Consider the following 13,765-nt stretch of genomic DNA (forward strand, 5'->3'; position numbering starts at 1 on the left):
CCTGCGGAGATAAATTTGCCAGAGCTTTAACAGCGGAACTTCGGCCGTCAACTATAAGCTAAAGCTCTTGCAGCTGCAGGCCGAGTCACTGACTCACTTCTGGAAAATCGAGACCCGTATTCGGAAATAAATTTCAAGGCCGCGGCAGCTGCAGCGCTTAACGGCGAGGCGTTGACGGCAGTTTCCATTCCTTCTTCTAGAGGAGGCAAGGGCGCGAGCCAGGCCAATGGAAAATGTAAGATACATTGTGTTTTTTTTATTAACCTTCAGGAAATGTTATTGTTATTTATAATTACGATTTATAACTACACAAAAACCTCGTTTTTGGCGCTGCTTCAACTTGTTTTTGGTGCACGTATGCCGCTATGCGATTATGGTAAGTCACAAGTATCTTAGTGATAAAATTATTTAATAAACCTATTTATGAATTTACGGTTGTAGTGCAACCGTTCAACGATGGCGTCGTAATTTTCGTCGAAACTAAACCTAGTAGGCCTATATTTAAGGGACAAACAATAAGTTTTATGGGAACTTTAGAATATCAAAAGCAAGTGCTTTCTTATAAAAATATTCTAAAAATGTCTAAAAAGCTTTATAGAGTTTTATGGTTTTATAGAATGCATATGGCGCACTAATACCTACAGTGCCATGGGTGGACTCTCTTGACCTAAATCAAGGCCCAGTATTCCTCTTTCCAATGCACCACTTTTCTAATACTGTAAGTAGTATTACGGTGCATGGGTATACAAATCCACAAGTGTCTGTTTTCTTAGTCTTGAAAAAAATATACGACGGTGCCCCCCCCCCCAAATATTTGTGTGGAGCCGCCCCTGGCCCAAGACATATGATTTAGTTTTCCCCGGCGTGTGTCTCAATCGCGATAAGTCAATCCGTCTTCTTCGCCAATTGCCAAGCCGCAGGGAAATGCGAACATTAAGGTTTGGGTTCGTCTGATAAGTAAAAAACGACTTAGTAAATAAAACGAGGTAACCAGCGAAAAAAAGTAAACTTAAACAGTACTTAAAGCTTCATTTGTTTGGGTTTGCGCTTGTCACAGTCTACTTCCAGGGGCTAGTAGGCCACACTTTGAAGCTATCTGGCGCTCTTTCGACTCATCATAGGAAAATGGGAAAAAGCAGGCATACTTCTCAACTTACCCCCTACGACTCCTCAAAATTTTTGAAATACCCTCTTTATTATCTTTTGAGAGTTCAGGGTAGCCCCGCACCTATCGGGATTAGAGAAACTTCGGGCAGCGTGGTTGCTTGATGTGAAATTTATTATTTCCTAAGCTCAGGGCGTATAGTTTATCAATATTTTCAATGCATCGTACTAAAAAATCACCACTGTTTAAAAGCTGTGTATCTCAATAAGCCAACTGTTGAAGTATGTGTTACAACTTAGGGGTCCACAGAAAACTGATAGTTTTTCAACGTACCATAGCATAATATTATAAGCTCGAGTGCAAAGTCCGTAAGTTGCGAGATATGTTTTTATCTGTGGGTCATCTAATTTGAAAATTCCGCCCTTAAAAATGGAAGGGGACCAAGGCCATCTATTGATTGGTCGGAAGATTAAGAGTTACAATGTAGTCAATCCAATTTTTAAAACTTAAACTTCATTTAATATTGATGTAATAAAAGCTAAAATTATTTTATTTTCTTAAAATGTTACGCGGTGTTTTAAAATTTTAATAAAATTGAATGAAGTCGTGTGGTCGAAATCTTATAATGACTCAACAATTTCATGGTATACTATTTTTAGGAAACACTATCAGAAGTAAATAGTATAGTTCTGAAGCTATAAGTTTGTATCTCCTTGTATAGAAAATGCTATTTTCTTGAAATAAGATAATGAATTATGTTGTAAACAATTTATCCTACTTAATTAATAAAAAAAATTATTTATACAATTAATAAAAAATAGTTAAAAAATTATCTATTCAAATACAACCGTTGGACTTCCAGTAATCGTACATGTCAGTTCCCTTAAGTCTCTTCTCAATGAGTTCGTCTAAGATTTCATTTTGGTTCGAGGACAAGACGTTTCTCCAATCTCCGATGATGCCCTTTCTCACCAACACATGGGAATTGTCATCGCTCGGCTCGGGCGCTGTTGGACTCTGCTTCGACGGGTTCTTCGCTTCCATCATTTTCCTTCGACCAGCAACGGCTGTTCGGAAGAACTCGTTGGTGGTGTTCTTCATATAATCGAAGCTGCTGTAAAGTTCAATGTCCTCTAAGCGCTTTTCATCTTTAACAAGTACTTCGTAGGATGGCCCCAGAAATGTCGCCAACTCGACGATGCTGGACCGGATATTCTTCTTCATTTTCTCGTAGTACAAGACCAAGACGTTGGAGTCGTTCCTACGCTCGTACCAGGACAGAATATGGTCGAAGTAGTCGTTGTAAATAGCCTTGCCTTCGACGAAAAGATCAAATATCACATCGAAAGAGCCTCCTTTGAACTTGAAGCCGTCAGTCTGCATGAAATGGAACAATGAAACCACGGTATCTTTGGGATTTCTCATGACGCAAACGTATTTGGCGTCTGCTGACTTCGGGACATTTTTGTAATTGAAGTGTGTCATGCAGTATCTAGGTGAACTCTTCGTCTTCAGCATTCCCGTACCGAAAAGTTCCAGGAAAGGACTAAAGCTCATGTACTCGGAAGCGGATTTGGGTGGAGCTCCCTTGTTATTCAACAGAAACAGGATTTGTACGGTCCAGTTGGTTCCTGACATTTATAAAATATGTTAATTAAATTATTAAAAGTATATATATCATAACAGAGGTTAATACACCGTCTAACCTATTTATCTCCTTATTTTATAAAATATGCCATAAGCCATCACAACCAAAATCAAATAACTCGGAATATAAACATTATCTCTATACAATTCTTGCTCTAATCTAATAATATTTCTCAGTGATCACTTTATTTAGCGAAAAATATCTTCGCCTTCGGTAGTGGTGTAAGGTAACAGTGATTTAGAGAATAGAAGAATATTTCTATCTTAAGAGGCCATTGTCCTCTTTCGAGCTATTTCAAGCTGAACTCTTTTAATTTTGTATTTTTACTTAAACAATTAATATTTAAATGTAGAATGGTCTCTTGTTAAGTGACTAAAAACATTTTTACAATTTGAAATTTGAAAGTAATTAAGTTATTAGGTTTTAATTCGGACCCCCAGATCTAAACAAGTTGGGCAAAAGACTAAACTACCCTTAAGTTAGGACCATATATCTCGTTAACTGTTAATATTAGAATTATCAAAATTATTTTAAGCACTAGAGGAAGGTTCAGCCTTATAAGAAAAATATAATTCGATTATTTAATTGTTAAAACAGAAACGTTCAGCTTGAACGAAAAATAGGCTTTTACTGTATTCTACCCCCTTAAAGGGTTATATTTGTCAGACGTATATAACATATTTATCTTACGTACGAAGAAGAATTCATGTAGCCTATTAATATGGAAATTTTGGGGGCCTCAAGCAATTTTCAATGTGACCCAATTTTCCGAAAACAGACTACCAGCATTAATCATCCCGTATCCCGGCTAAATATTTAAAACCATTACTAATCTTCTTTTATCGCGACTTAACATTTAATATCAGCCTAACTACTTCGCTTAACGATTTAAATTATAGAAATTATGCTCTGTCTGGATGTTTTATTATAAATAAACCAATATTGTCCTTTAGGAAAAGATATATGTGAAGGCTAAACCTTGTGAATGTTAAGTACCATTATTTGCCTCCAGAAGGAGTAATCGACTCCCTCAGTATCGCGCTGTATTGTTTCGGTCAGGATCAAATAAATTTCCGGTAACCAGAAGAAAGTAAGAGTTTGCGCACTTTTAAACATTTTCTGATATTTAAATCATATATCGGCCACAAAAATGAAAACATGAGTTGTTACGTGTTTAGATTTGTTGAAGTAATATATATGTTGAAAACGTTGCCTTAATTGTAAATTGAAACTATTCGGATCGTCAAGCGGCACTCAAGGTTCTCAATCATTTTAAGATTACTTCTAAACTGGTCTATAGCTGTTTGAAATCCACACATCGGTGTCGACCCAAGGCCTTAGACACCAGCACACAATAACTGATTAATCAGGGCGAGATATATGTAACGGCCACGCCAACGGGGGGATACGTGGGGAAAGGGGTGGGGACACCCGTGGCGGAAGTATTCCGACCACCCGTTGGGGGATTGGTGGTCGACCGTACACATCTATCCACAAACTCTGCCTCCCGGACGCCTGGGATTACAGTAGTGATCCACTACTCCCGGCCATCCTCTGCGAGCTAGGCACCAACAATTAAGTTGCTATCCCCTCTAGCATAGTGCGCAGCCTTATCTCAAATTTCATGACTGACCGTCAGCTTAGGCTTGGGCTTGAGATGTTTGGCCAAAGGCAGGCTAAAGAGTTTATCTCGAGCCCCTCTGGGCATAGAGTGAAAGAGTTTCTCTGACCAATAAGTGTCCATAACTGCGGGATCCCAAAACATGTCGCTAAGTACCGGGGAAACAAAAACCCCCGCTAAGTGCGGGATACCATTTAGTGGCGCTAACTGCGGGATCCCAAAACATGTCGATAAGTACGGTAGGAACCAAAAACCCCGCTAAGTGCGGGATACCAATAAGTGTCGCTATCTGCGGGATCCCAAAACATGTCGCTTAGTACGGGGGAACCAAAAACCCCGCTAAGTGCGGGATACCAATAAGTGTCGCTATCTGCGGGATCCCAAAACATGTCGCTTAGTACGGGGGAACCAAAAACCCCGCTAAGTGCGGGATACCAATAAGTGTCGCTATCTGCGGGATCCCAAAACATGTCGCTTAGTACGGGGGAACCAAAAACCCCCGCTAAGTGCGGGATACCAATAAGTGTCGCTAACTGCGGGATCCCAAAATATGTCGCTGAGTACGGGGAAACAACAACCCCCGCTAACTGTGGGATCCCAAAACAGGTCGCTAAGTGCGGGCAAGTGGCGTAGACCAGGGGGGTTACGGGTCCCGATTTTGGTCACTCCCTTGACGGATTTGTCGCTATGCCCTAGCGCCGACCTTACTTCCCCTACGTCATATCGTCGACTGCTTCGTCGTCTTCCTTTATGGTAGGATAGTAGCGGAGAGATGGAGAAACACTGAACCCAGCGGTAGTCACCATACTTTCCGGGTTAATAGTACCCACACATTTATGCGAAATACTAATTAAATTACATTCATGACGGCAAACGACGATGTCCGTCATGTTAAGAGAAGGTGTTTCTTTTAAAGTCTGACCAGGGGCGGATTGGGCCGGTGAGCTGGTGAGCGTTATCTCACGGGGCCGCGACCAAAATTACCCTTTAGTTCGACTGGGGACCGCTTGAAAAGTGATTTTTGGGGGGCCGCAAGCCTACAGTACCCAATTCACGAAAATGGCGCCTATCCACCCCTGAGTCTGACTCTTGCGCTACAAACGTTAATAATGCGTGTTTCTCTCAGAAACGTTTCATCGGGGAAAGGTAACTAGGCTGAGGGTGGTTTTTACCAGACAAAAGTGTGTGATGTCCAATGGCAAGCTCTTAACGCCCGGGAGGTAGACATTCCCCCCGGAGATATGCCTGAAAGAAACCTAGATAATGCTTATTCAAACTAAAAACATAATAACGTTCGTTTTCACTCTCTGTACCTGGTAAATCTTTTAATTGATGTATTAAAATAAAACCACCAAAACAAGAAAGATACAGATAAGGAACGTCTCAGATATAGCCCTTCAAAAAATATAGATACCAAAGGGCAATAATTTAGATACATTCTTTGCAAAAAAGATACGGGAAAAAAGGTATGTGTAAGAGTTTTTTATTTATCTGTGTTCGCCTGAAAAACGTTAGTATATTTTACCCACAATTGTAACTTGTACCTTAAAAAAGTACCTTAAAACGTAGCTAGATACGTATCTAGATATCGGTGAACACTGCTGCCTAGGTAAAATACATCTTTACTCGATTGGAATCAATGATGATACAATCTGTAGGGCTTGTCTGGTTGAGTAGGAAACCTTATCTCATGTACTTTGTAGGTGCGATTTTTAAGCGGCCCAAAGGTTGAACCATCTTGTTATGCATCAGTTGAAACTCTCTGATTTCTTTAACATATTGGACTATTTAAGTCATAAGGGTTGGGGTTGTACAATGGACCACTGGTCGAAGTGTACGAATGGGCACATCTCTCGCCATTCTTCCCACTCATCAATAATAAGAACAACATAAAACGCTAATTTTAAATAATTTTCTTAAAATAAATAAGGGTCGAAAAATAAATGTTATCCGTCTAGATGTTTAATTATTATTTCATATTTATAAAAATACCACAATACTTATCCATGTGTCTTAGACCGTTCTCGTAAAACAATGATTAAAAATTTTCAAAATATGTGGTTTTGAGTTAAATCTATTTTTAAAGTAACTTAAGGGTAATTGAAAATATTGCTCTGACCCTGGTTTTATCTCAAAAACAAATATTTTATTGAAAAACAAATGACAGGGAAATGAAAAAAATCGTGATATTCGCCGGGTCATGCTACTCCCTTTAGTAAAAAATCATATTGTTTTTGTTTTTTTATTAGCTCCCTAAGGCTGACGCCTTCAAGTGGTGCTGCGTTCTCCTCCCCCTCTCGTGAAGAGGAGAACGCAGCACCATTTCTACAAAGTCCATATCCCTAAGTATAATTAAATGCTTCCATAGTTTTAGTAAGAGAGCTCTCCTACTGAATGTTTTTAGTTTTGCACTAGTTTTCTTCCCTTACGCATGTTAAAAAATCAGCTGGAGCAATCGGAGGTACATAAGCTAGCTGATAATTATTACATATTTCAATTGAATAACATTCACGGTAAAAATTAAATTTAAATATTTTTTATTATAACATTACCGCATTTGGGGTAAGTAGCCAAGATTACATCACCCGGATCCGGAACGTAGTCCAAGGCTTGCTCGACATTACTTTGCGAGAACAGCCCCGGAAGTATCACTCCGCGTACTTCACGGGTTGATGGCAGCAGAGGTGGCTCATTTGATGAAGACATTGTTGGGAATTTTGGTTAAACTTTCAAACCAAGTAAAACCACACTTTCCTTCAACTAAGTAAGAAGAATTGCAAGTCTATTCTGTACAACTCAACGACTAAAGCAAAAAGATAACTGACTCAAATAAAGCTCGAAGAAACATTCGATATCTTTATCTCCAAAGTTCGCCGACTTTCTTACTATCTTAGTATCTTTCATATTTCGTTGTCAGAGGTTCTTTGCCCTTTATTTTTGAAAAAGTTGTTCGATAAGTGGTTCAGTTTGCATGTACATCTGACTGAACTGAAAACCAGCGATATGCGAATTGTCTTTACGTAACAATACCTTAGGCCTAAGTCATCAAGCGACTTTTGAAGCCTTTAATTCAGGTGGCCGGGTTACAATGCGTAGGAGGGTGGTGGCAAGCCCTGCATGCCACGAGATCGAGCCAACAGCTCCCTACACTAACTATTACCGTTAACCTAGACAAGTTTTTATGGAAGGGGAAACCGAAGAACTCGAGGGAAAACCCCTTAAACTAGTGGGGAGATAACTTGCAAACTCAACGCGGACGGAGTTGTTCCGAGTTTTCACCCTGCTCCTATTGCTTCGAGGCGAAAGTGCTAACCACTCCGCCACCCCACTATACGGTCTTGCTATGTACAAAAGTATTATATTACATAAAAATAAACTAAATAATTACAATTAATAACACTGCTAATGCTATAAGCTGTTTGTCGTATTTAAACATCTGATTTTTAAAAATGCGTTTGCAGAGAACCAAATAGTGCGCTGGATTTAGTTTTTTCAGTTATATTTTAAATCTATATTACCGTCAAATATATGTTAAATAAATAAGTTAATATCCCATCATTTCATATTGTTATGCAACGTAATGCATTGGTAAATGATGAGCCGTGATGTGGTGTATGCTTCCGCGATTGGTGTGTAAATTATTCCTTTAAAAAATGGTTGGTAAGAAAATATTTTTGAGCCGTGATGTGGTGTATGCTTCCGCGATTGGTGTGTAAATTATTCCTTTAAAAAATGGTTGGTAAGAAAATATTTTTGAGCCGTGATGTGGTGTATGCTTTCACGATTTGTGGGTAAATTGTTCCTTTTGCAAAAAAGGGTTTGTTAGTAAATATTTTTGAGCCGTGATGTGGTGTATGCTTTCACGATTTGTGGGTAAATTGTTCCTTTTGCAAAAAAGGGTTTGTTAGTAAATATGTTTGAGCCGTGAAGTGGTAAATGCTTGAAATCAGATTCAAACCATGGCATTACTACAGCCCAGGTGGATACTTCTCCGAGTATAATTTATAAATTTTTGGTATATCTAATAAAGCGCAAAGATTATTACATGTAGATGACAAAGACGTTATCATTTCACAGTAGACGTTTTCGAGTGTTTTATTTAAACAGCAAGCTCTCTGCCACGGTCCTCAATTGTGTCAAGGTCGGGAAACTCAAACTTCCTCTTAAAAATTGCTTACTTGTATGTATAAAGTTTTATATAACCGTACAATGTATCTTGAGAGTACCGAATTATTTCACTAGACTTACATTTATCTCGAAGGATATGACCCAGAAAATTGTCTTGTGAGTTTGGTCACTGCGTGTACGCTTACTTAATATCTCCAAAAGAAATTAAATTGTTAATCAGATATTCTAATCTATCTATGGAATGCTAATGTATTGTTTAAAGCGTGGTATTATTTTAACTGCTGTTTTGATTCCAGAAAGTTTTCTTTAAGATCATCGGTTTACAGTTTAACATGGAGATTGATTTTACTGCAAAACGGATTTTGGTGACCGGAGCCACAAGAGGTAAAATTTAATCAATATTTTAATATTTAAACATGAATAAGTTAGCGAAATACTTTAATAAATATTTCAATAAGTGTTTCTATAAAATATAACATTAAAAAATTAAAGTTTAAAATGTTTTTCCCGCGCCACGATCTTAAGCTTTTATAACTTTATTGGCACGCGAGTTTCGCACTTGGAATTCAATTTCCAAAAATCTTTTTCGACTCCAGTGCGTGCTCTCTATCTTCAATAAATATTGCTAGTAACTTATAAAAACCATTTACACGTAACCTCACGTATTTTATTGAAATACCTATTTAACTTTAACTTATTAATTACATAATTATAATTTAATTTCTAAACTGGTTGTATTAATTTTATAATAATAATTTAAATTCCAAACTGGTCATATTAATGTTATAATAATAATTTCATTTCTAACCTGGTAATATTGATTTTAGAATTATTATTTAATTTCGAAAATGGTCATATTCACCTTTTTATAATAATTTCATTTCCAAACTGTTCATATTCATTTCATAATTATTACTCCAATTACAAACTGGTCATATTAATGTTTTAATTATAATTTCGTTTCCAAACTAGTCATAAAATTTTCTAATTACAATTTCATTTAAAAACTGGTCATGTTAATTTTCTAATTATAATTTAATTTTCAAACAGGTCATAATAATTTAAATTCAAATAACTTATTTCAGATTAATTTTGGAAATTTTGACATTAGAGGGCTAAGTTTACTAGTAGCCTCTTTCACAATATTCATTCAAACAAAGACAAGAAATAGTATTTTCAAATTTACCAAAAATAAAATTACAAAGGAAATAATAAAAAAGAGAAAAAATATTACTCAAGCAACATTAAGAGGTTTTTTTAGCGTTAGCGTACTTTTAAAGATCCTTTATGAGATCATGCATATAATTATAGAGTTTCACCCTCATAGAAAATATCGAAGTAGTTTTTTAGGGGTGTATAAAAACTTAATTGACCGAGATAATCTACTTTTGTTGCTTAAATGAAATAGATTAGTTACATAAGAGTTTAGATTTTTATAGATTTACGCAGGAGTATTTATATAGTTGATCAATAACGAATATTTTACTTTTTTGGTGTAATGGCTTATTTTGCGAAAACCATTCACCATTATAAATAGCTCTTAGTGTTCACTTTTTTAGTACTTCAATTCTTCGAATGTTATTATTTGAGGTTTTCCCCCGTGTCATGATATCATAGATCACAAAGGAGTAGAAAAAAACGTTTATAATGATAAAAATGTATATTTCTGGAAAAGAAATCCTTAAATTTTCAAATTAAATAAGATGAGCATGATCATTTTTTACTGAAATAGTTAATATGTTCACACTAGCTTAAACGATGGTCGATCCAGGTTGGTTAATATTGGTACTTGAAAGTTCTATTAATTTTAGTTTCTTTAATGTAGATTTTACAGTATTCATTTGTAACTGGCTTTTTAATATTCGAAAAGATAATGTATTCAGTTTTATTTTTTTGTTTTAGACAATTTGGTTGATAATTTTAGGGTACTCATTGGTGGTACTTATTTATTTTTATTAAACATTTATTAACATTAAAGAGAAACGTATCATCTGCGTATAACGTTATATATAGGCTCTTGGGGTAAAATATTAACTTTGTCGTTAATATAAAGGTTAAAACGTACGGTGGATAAAATTGACCCCTGTAGGACACCTATAGCTATTGATCTAGGCGTGGAGTATTTTTGGCCAAATTATGTAACACATTTTCGTTTATTTAGGTAACTTTTTAACCATTCAAGCGCTTACCCTCTTTTACCCCGAAGTTCCAATTTTCTTAAAAGTCTTTTGAGTCGGACGCTTTCAAAAGCTTTTTCTAGGTCAAGGAATATTCCGAGGCTGTAATTTAAAGAATCAAGCGCATTTATGTCTTCTTCGTATATGGAAGTAATTGCTTGTTCCGTTCTTTTCCCTGCCTGAAATCCAAATTGCTGTTCGAAGATAATGTTATTTTATTTACAAAAGGAACTTAATAGTAACAGAAAACATCTATCAAATATTTTGGAAAAATTGATAGAACCGAATTTGGTCTGTAATTATTAGGTAAAAGAGAATCTACTTTCGTAAAAATTGGAGCAAAAGAGCCAATTTTTCGTTGATCAGTGTAAGTACCTTTTGAGAAAGATAAGTTAAGAAATAAAAAGGTGGTACAAATACAGGGTGTTTCAAAAGGTTATACAAAAATTTGAAGTAGTTGCAGGGGGTCAATTTTATCCACCGTACGTTTTAACCTTTATATTAACGACAAAGTTAATATTTTACCCCAAGAGCCTATATATAACGTTATACGCAGATGATACGTTTCTCTTAACTGTTAATAAATGTTAAATAAAAATAAATAAGTACCAACAATGAGTACCCTAAAATTATCAACCAAATTGTCTAAAACAAAAAAAATAAAACTGAATACATTATCTTTTCGAATATTAAAAAGCCAGTTACAACCAAACTGGTTATATTCATTTTATATTTATAATTTCATTACTAAACTTGTAATATTCATTTAATAATTTTAATTTCATTTCCAAACTGGTGTTATTCATTTAATAATTATAATTTCATTTCCAACCTTGTCATAGTTATTTTATAATTATAACTTTATTTATAAACTGGTCATATTTATTTGGTAATTATAAATTCATTTCAAAACTGGTCATATTACATTTATAATAACAAGTTTAAAGTTGTTAAATAATAATATATAAAAAACATATGTTAAGCCTTTAAAATCGAGCAAGATATTTTTAAAATTTGCGTATGTATTTATTCAAGAAATTCAACCGAAGATAAATGTTTATACTTGTTTATTTTACTATTTATTTACCACTGTATATTTATAAGTTTGATTTTCAGGTATTGGACGATGCATCGCTCAGTTGCTGCACAAGATTGGAGCTACCGTTATTGCAGTATGTTGCAACAAGACCTTTTTGGAAGAACTACAAGGTGAGGTAGTCTACAGTGCCATACTAACGAGAAATTCACAGAAAATATGTTAGAACCCCTTTGATACAAACCATGTTCGTTATTTTTAAGAAGCCACTATAAATGATAGTTGCAAAAGTAACATTTTTTTTCCTAACTCACTAGAAGGTTGATATTTGGTACAAAGTTATTTGACTTACGCTAATTGAATATTTTTCAAAATTTTGAAATATTGTACATTGGTAATGGAAGTATAGTTATTTTACTGCATACAATGTTTTGATAAATAAATATGGATAAACATTAATTAAATTCTTAAAATATAGGAAAACCCTTCAGACTCGAAAGGGATAAAGTACTCCAACAGAAGTCGTACTGATAAGTTTATTCGGGTCACATGCAACTCTCAGATATTTGCAGATATTTAGCTATAATCTTTAATACTCTAGTGACCCAAAAATATTATATCAATTTGATGATGTATGCTATTAATGTAAGTTTATTCTTTTAAAATGCAAGTCAAACTTAATTAAAATTAAAAAGATTTTATTTGTTGGAATTGACAAACCGTTAATTGTGGCACCCCTGGAATCTGCTCACCATCCGTCTTTCAGTTTACTGTGAGTATATATAGTTTAGGGTTTAAAATAAGGTGAAATATTAAACCTGCTTTCCAAGGTACGATATTCCTAGTTATCCATGTCCCATAAGAAATGGTTCAGGAAGAAAACAATTTAAGCGTTGATGCGCGGTTAAAACAACAAATTTGTAAATTGTAGCAAATTAATGATTTGTTTTCCCTGACCAAATGGTATGCCTAAGGCTCTAGAATGTTTAAAATATGAACCGAAAACTGTCCATTTGGTGTGTGTTTTAGCTTCCCGGAGTTGAGTTGGTTCTCACGGATCTGGGTAAATGGGATGAAACCAAGTCTGCTTTGTCCAATGTTGGCCCAATTGACTTAATAGTCAACAACGTCGCGGCCAACGTTACTGTTTTATTTATGGACATGACCGAACAAAATTTCGACTTGTTAGTAGAATAATAACCTAATTTTATGATATAAAGTAACCAAATAAATTTAACTAACAACAAAAAAGTTAGATAAGTATTTTTTAAATAGTTTTTATTAAAACATTTAAAACAAGTTGGTTTTATCAAATATTTGAATAATATTCTTTAAGACATACTTCGATCAATTTAAAGTCAACTTTTGTCGTTTCTCAGGTAAACCTTCTATTGAATATTTAGTTTTTTGAAGGTTATGACAAAATATGCATATGCGCGTTAGAGGGTCTTCCAATTTTGGTAACTGCGCGTTAAAGAAGCTGCCCATATTACACTCACGTTAAGGGAGCAGTCATATTAGTAACCGTGCGTTAAGGAAGTGAAAAATAGAAACCGCACATTAAGGGAGCTGCCAATTTAAGTAACTGCGCGTTAGGGGAGCTGTCAATGGACGCTTCAATAAAATATACTCCGTTTTTACTCCCCTCTCCAAATTCATCTGGGAAGGAACTATTTCTGGTCGGTCTGTTAAAGGTTAGAATGGCTATAGCCAAAAAGTCAGATTTAAGCCAAATGGAGACGCGACTTTGCCCCATGAGAATTTTGCGTCAGATAAGAAAGGCGTCGGCTCACGTGTATAAGGAACATACTAATGTTAATTTTCGATAATATATTTTAAGGTAAAATATATAATGTTACTAAAACTAAGTATAAGAAGATAATATTATTATTATTATCATCCTCGTATGGTATAAATAATTAAAATTATACGGAATATTTTATATTACTGGGCAATTTTAAGGCTTCTCGCGGAGGCAGAGTTAATTCATATTTCGTATAAAATCATCTTTCGGAAAAAGATGAAAACTAATTCCTTCAGAACTAAACGT

At 35.2% G+C, this 13,765-nt stretch overlaps 2 protein-coding genes across 2 annotated transcripts; one reads left to right on the top strand and one right to left on the bottom strand.

Annotated features, from left to right (window-relative positions):
- Positions 1-1,858: 1,858 nt before the first annotated feature.
- LOC149949503 (sulfotransferase ssu-1-like) lies at positions 1,859-7,189 on the bottom strand. The gene is made up of 2 exons (XM_090169243.1): positions 6,927-7,189; positions 1,859-2,736 (listed from the first exon to the last, which is right to left on the bottom strand). Exons 1-2 carry the CDS (start codon positions 7,078-7,080, stop codon positions 1,943-1,945), a joined length of 948 nt encoding a protein of 315 aa, XP_090025369.1. The 5' UTR covers positions 7,081-7,189; the 3' UTR covers positions 1,859-1,942.
- Positions 7,190-8,585: 1,396 nt separating this feature from the next.
- Positions 8,586-12,416, top strand: LOC149949504 (uncharacterized). The gene is made up of 4 exons (XM_090169246.1): positions 8,586-8,658; positions 8,799-8,886; positions 11,796-11,888; positions 12,194-12,416. Exons 2-4 carry the CDS (start codon positions 8,835-8,837, stop codon positions 12,244-12,246), a joined length of 198 nt encoding a protein of 65 aa, XP_090025372.1. The 5' UTR covers positions 8,586-8,658; positions 8,799-8,834; the 3' UTR covers positions 12,247-12,416.
- Positions 12,417-13,765: the final 1,349 nt, after the last annotated feature.

This window comes from Leiobunum rupestre, chromosome 3 (genome assembly GCF_980474605.1).
Source record: "Leiobunum rupestre chromosome 3, qqLeiRupe1.1.hap1, whole genome shotgun sequence".
Taxonomy (NCBI): Eukaryota; Metazoa; Arthropoda; class Arachnida; order Opiliones; family Sclerosomatidae; genus Leiobunum; species Leiobunum rupestre.